This window comes from Rousettus aegyptiacus, unplaced genomic scaffold (assembly GCF_014176215.1).
Source record: "Rousettus aegyptiacus isolate mRouAeg1 unplaced genomic scaffold, mRouAeg1.p scaffold_m13_p_18, whole genome shotgun sequence".
Classification (NCBI taxonomy): Eukaryota; Metazoa; Chordata; class Mammalia; order Chiroptera; family Pteropodidae; genus Rousettus; species Rousettus aegyptiacus.
In genome coordinates, this window is record NW_023416293.1 from 21,844,169 (window position 1) to 21,850,168 (window position 6,000).

The 6,000-nt window shown below is 45.3% G+C and overlaps 1 protein-coding gene across 1 annotated transcript in view; it reads left to right on the forward strand.

The window, feature by feature from the left end:
* Positions 1 to 5,685, forward strand: part of GREM2 (gremlin 2, DAN family BMP antagonist) — a 126,371-nt gene extending 120,686 nt beyond the window's left edge. The window contains exon 2 of the mRNA XM_016166726.2: positions 3,843 to 5,685. Coding sequence (XP_016022212.1) covers positions 3,844 to 4,350 — 507 coding nt within the window. The 5' untranslated portion in view covers position 3,843 and the 3' untranslated portion in view covers positions 4,351 to 5,685. The remainder of the gene's footprint in view (positions 1 to 3,842) is intronic.
* The last annotated feature ends 315 nt before the right edge of the window (positions 5,686 to 6,000 follow it).

Here is a 6,000-nt window from a genome sequence, read left to right on the forward strand (position 1 = left end):
CGGGTGTTTGGAGAACCAAAGAACGTGGCATGCACCTTCTCTCCCCAGATGAGCCCCACCCAACAAAGGGGCAATTGACTATGTGCTGTAAGCAACAGCTGGCTCAATTGCTTTAGCATCCTTGAAGCAAAGAGGATTTAGCCTAACGGTCACCACTGCAAAATACCTGTTGCCTACTTTCGTGTCCTGACACTGAGATGCCAGAATGTTGGCAATCTTACTGTTGCTGCGTGTGAAAGAGAAAAGAAACAAGATATAGGGAAGGAAAGAAAGAGGAGCCTGGCAGTCACCTAGCTTTAATCAGCCTCCTCTCCAGGTCCCGAAAATGGGAAGTTTGCTTTTTTTTTTTAGGTTCTTGTGAGGCATAACTTCTGAGCGTGATTGCCATATGTTTTGAAAATGTTTTAAAGCATTCAGAGAATGCATGCTGTTAATCACCATATCTAATACTGTCGACTCTTAAGAGATTTTGCCCCAAATCGATCTGAACATGTTTTAGCTCTGTTCTCCCTGAAGACAACTAGGACCTGTGAGTAAAAGCACACATTTTTGAGCCTATCTAAGATGCCAATGACGCTGTTACTAGAACGAAGAACTGAGGACCAGGCTGAGTCTAAAAATCTTTCCTGACTGGGACTTGAAAATTTTGGGTTGTGTTTGCTCAAAACATTAATAATTTCAGAAATTATTAAAATGGAACTGACATATTTTATTTTTAAGAGACCACTGAGATCACAAATCATTCTGCACATATAAAATAAGTTGTGTGAGCTGAGCAAGTCTCATACTCGATGCTTGCCACGAGCCTGCTGGAAGTGTGGCCATTTCTATACGACACTGCATGTGTGGAACTAAGGAGGCATGAGAACGATTCTTTAAAATATCGGTCTTAAAATTGCAATAATTGCGTTGGACAAAATGTTTCTACAAAAGATCTTAATGGTTTTACTTCCTTGTCTGTGTCATTTATGTGGACCTAGCCCCTGCACTTTGGGCAGTGTCATCATCTGGAGGAAGCCCTTTCCAATCTTAAGAGATGAATTCTATGCAGCGTTTTAGTTTTATAGTTTTAGCAATCCGTGTCACCCCAAAAATATTGTAAAAAGGGGCATGCTTTCTAAGCATCTCCTGCTCCCTCTCCAGGAAGAGCTCTTTCCTTGCACCTTCACTACCCTCTGGGGGTGTCGTGAAATCGCCTGGAGCACTTCTTTAAGATATGGATCTCAAACTCCGCCCCAACTCTGCCGATTCAGATGTTTTGGGGTAGAACTCAGGAATGTACATTCTAAAACATCCCAGGTGATTCGACATTATTGGTTCCAGAATCGCTACCAGGAGGGCCCTGTGCCATTGCTTCCATGTAACTGTCTCATTGTCATTTGCACACCTTTATCTTCTCAATTACAAGCTTGTTGAAGGCACTGAAACAAATGGTGATCCTATTTCACTCAACACATATCTGAGTTCCTCTCGTGTACCAGACACTGTTCCGAATGCAGGTGCTACAGCAATGAACAAAACAGGTAGTCTTCTCTCTTGGACCTTACATGCCAGTGGGGGAGTCAGAAAGAAGAAAAAAGATCATTAAATACTGTCTTATAATGTGTGAAGTGTCATGGAGTAAAACGAAGCAGAGAAGGAGACTGTGAATGCCAGGGCTGTGGGAAGTTGCCCACTAAGGCCTAACTGGAAGGTGATAATTGAGCAAAGACTTGAAGACTGTGTAGGAGCAGGCCATGCACTGGGGGCCATGCTATTCTGGGGGAAAGGCAATGTAAGGCTCTAGAGCAAAAGAATGCTGAGTGCACTCTAGAAACAGAAAGCTGGCAAGGAGGCGAGAGTCGCTGAGAAGAAGGCTCCACGGGAAGAGGGTGTGGAGGGCAGATCTTGCAAGGGCTCACGTGACACCGTTAGAACTCTGTCTCTGAGGAGTTACTGGAATTCACAAGGCTTATCATAGTGCTTGCTATAGATTAAATACTCAACAAATACTTGATCACTAAAGGAATCACCTGCTGGTGACATGCAAAAGCCTCTTTTGGCTTAAACTTAGACTAATAACAGTGACACAGGGAAATATCTTGCCTTAGATGTTTTCATGCTGCACATTACATCTCCAGTATTTATTTATCTTATAATGGAAAGCTTGTACCTTTTGATCACCTATCAAGCTATCTGGTTAGCTTAGATATTTCAACACAAATATTTTTCTTTTTTAACAAAGAGGCAACTATATTCCCCTGGAGCCAAGATGCATAGACTCAAATATACCAGTGGTGTGATATTGGAAATTTATGCAGCCTCTCAATGCCTCAATTTCCTCATTCATAAAATGGGGGAAATGATACTTATTTCGTAGAACATTGATAATTGTTTATACATGAAAGGAAACTGTTTGAGTGTCTGATGTGTTTCGAGCACCAATAAATATTAACTATTATCATTAGCATGACTATGTTTAAATCTAATAATTTAAGAAGTTTAATATATTTAATATTAAAATTTAGTCATACATGTTTATGGCAGCTATATATTATAATTAATATACATCTTATAACTATATAATGTTTTACATATATCTACCTGCCATTTTGGGGTGCACATGCTAAAGGAATGAGCGTCTCATGTACTTCCACGAGTGGTAAATACACAGAGATGGGGTGTGTAAATGTGAGTATTATGGTGATGGTGATGGTAACAAGAATGGAAATGAGAGTTCGACTTGTAAAAGGAAGTAAAACCTGTTTCATAGAACACAACAGCAAACATCCATCACCTATTGAGGAGTACTGCTGTTCCTCAATGCCATTAATGAAAGTACAACAACAAAAACTATGACTTAAACTTGGAAGACATCCATGTCAGTCAGACATTGGTTTGCTTTCTACAAGACATGGTTCAGAGTAAGAATAGTTTCTCTTTAGTCCCACTATCAAGTGGACTCAATCATGGACCAAGTCATTCATCCATGTGGGTCACCATCGTGTTGGCCTAAGACAGTTTTCATACAGCTGTGGACATGTCTTAATTCACACCTGGGTAGTAGTTTCCCCTGCAAGAATCTAGTTCATGACTCATTTGAGTTATTTGAATATCTTTGTGCAGATGTTAAATGTTATTTATTATTTGTTAATAATTAACAGAGGCACAAAGTACAAATATTAATTTTCCTAATCTATGTCCATTTCTAACTTCTACACTCATTTTTAAGAAACTTGTGAACCATGCTCACCTTTCCTTTGCTTTTTATTAATTTCTCTGATCATATCCATGTCTAATGCTTAATTTTGATGGCTCTGGTGGCAGATGCCTGGCTCTAAATCCTGGGACTTTACTTAGTAACTGTGCAGCCTCCGGCAAATTCCTCAGCATCTGTGGATCTGTTTCCTTCACCATAAAGTGGGGCTAATAAATAATGTCATCTGAAGGTTATTTTGAGGATCAAATGTAAAGCGCTTAGAACAGCAATTGGCATGCACGGGAACACAGTAAATGTTGGGTGTTAACAATCTCCGATATTTGGGCAAACTGGCCTGAGCTAATTTTGACATCCTTTGCTTTGTGATTCTATTCTAGTTATTCAACATGTGGATGTTTTCTGACTGTACCACTGTTCTGTCCGCCCCCTTGCCTTTGGGCAGTATTCCGGACAGCGTCCTTGCTGTCTGTAAGTTTGCTGTGTAATCATTTCTCATCTCCAGCTGCCCCTGGGCATCCAGCAGTCAGCCTCACCCCACCTGACCGCAGCTCCTCCTAAGAAAACTATAAAACATTAAAAGGGAAACGATGTCACACGCAATCACCCGGCTCAACCAAACCCTCTAATTCTTTTCTCATTGCAGGATGTTCTGGAAGCTTTCCCTGTCCTTGCTGCTGGTGGCCGTGCTGGTGAAGGTGGTGGATGCGCGGAAGAACCGGCCCGCGGGCGCCATCCCATCGCCTTACAAGGATGGCAGCAGCAACACCTCGGAGAGATGGCAGCACCAAATCAAGGAGGTGCTGGCCTCCAGCCAGGAGGCCCTGGTGGTCACCGAGCGCAAGTACCTCAAGAGTGACTGGTGCAAGACGCAGCCGCTGCGGCAGACGGTGGGCGAGGAGGGCTGCCGCAGCCGCACGGTGCTCAACCGCTTCTGCTACGGCCAGTGCAACTCCTTCTACATCCCGCGGCACGTGAAGAAGGAGCAGGAGTCCTTCCAGTCCTGCGCCTTCTGCAAGCCCCAGCGCGTCACCTCGGTCCTCGTGGAGCTCGAATGCCCCGGGCTGGACCCTCCCTTCCGACTTAAAAAAATCCAGAAGGTGAAGCAGTGCCGGTGCATGTCCGTGAACCTGAGCGACTCGGACAAGCAGTGAGCGCCCGGGCAGGGCGCAGCCCCGCTCCGCGCGCCGCCCCTGTCCGCGTCCTCCGGGCACCCGCACGCTGCCTGCTGCGCCCCCTCCGCCCCCGGCAGCAAGCACGTTTCTTGGAGCTAATGGTGTCCTTGTCACACGCGCAGACCGCAAGTGGAACTTTGCTGATGTGTTCTCGACCGACCCCGGGCTTCACCTGTGCCTCCCAAACTAGGCTGTTTCAGGCCGGAAGGAAGATGCCGGAAAAGCACCGCACACCACCCGGCCGTCGGAGAGGACCCTCAGGTGACACACTGTAGAGCCGGCACTGATGTTTCCACCATGTGGAAAGGCATCTCCTGGCCTCGTCCCACACTCCAGCTAGCCCCCCCCCCGCCCCCGCCTCCGCAAAATGAAGGACGCGTCAGTCTCCCGAGCACCCGCCAACCCTCTGCTGCTGGCCCCGCACCTCTGGCCGGCAGCGTTCCCTGCGGGGGTGCCGGGGCCGACCTCTCGCTGCTGTGCTGCGGATGCGGACAAGGTCTATGATGAAGCTGTCCGGTTCTCCTAATCTGATCCCAGGAAGACGACTTGGGCCACTTGGGTCACGAAGTGGGCTTCCCTGGGGACTTACTTGCTCACAGCAAGCCACGTTATCACCCTCAGCCACCACCACCCCTTCGCCCTCACTTCCTCCAACCCCGTTTATGGACTGAAGATGAACTCTGGTGTGCATGCTGTTATTGCTGCAATTAGAATATTATTACACACAAAGGTCTCCATATTAACGCTGACTGTGTAATTGACCTATGTTTAAAGAGCTGTTTAAAAGTACTATAGACCTATCCATGTATTGTTTCACTTGTTTTGACTCTGGCTTTGCAGCAGCATTCTGAATAAGGACCAGAGCAAGTGAGGATGGCCCCAAAAGTGCGTTACTCAGAATGAATGCCTGGCAGCAGCTCGCTGTTCTGTACCTATTCTTAGCCTAGGAACGGAGATGGGCGGAGTTGCATAGGTGAATAGTATTTCGCTGAAGGTAGTAAGGCATTGCAGATCGTTGTAGGAGCCGGTTGCGATGGATGGGCGTAGGGAGAGGGATTCACCAAAAAGTTGTTAACCTGAAACTCAAAAGCCTCTATAATATTTAATATGCACATATGGAGTGAGAAGGCATACTATTTCGCTGCCATGACACTAAGCAAAAACTATTTCCTGTTAAGAGAGAAATATTTAAAAATATAAGGAGTCGAGTCACTTCGTGGCGTAGGAGAAAATAAAAGTTGAAATGTACTGAATAAAAATCTAGTCGAAATGTCCTACAGAAAGCAATGAGCTTCCTTTTCAAAAAATGGATTTTAAAAAAAAGATGGGCAAACATTAAGTCAGCTTTCATTTTTATAATAAACTCGAGGTTTTCATGTTGCGGTCTCTTGATATAAGGAAGTCGACATAATTTATTTTCCTTCAAAATTATACTTTGAGTCCCTTTGTTAAATTGCCCCACCGAAAGCTTCCCCTTGAGTAATGTTTGTGGAATCTAATAGATGCGAATGAGATTCCAATCTGGTGGGATGAGCGGACTTGGAAGACTCCTCACGGGTCATTCCCAAGCACTCAGTCTCAAGTGCTCTGCCATGCGGACTCAGGAAGGCCTGATTTCAGGATGTGAGA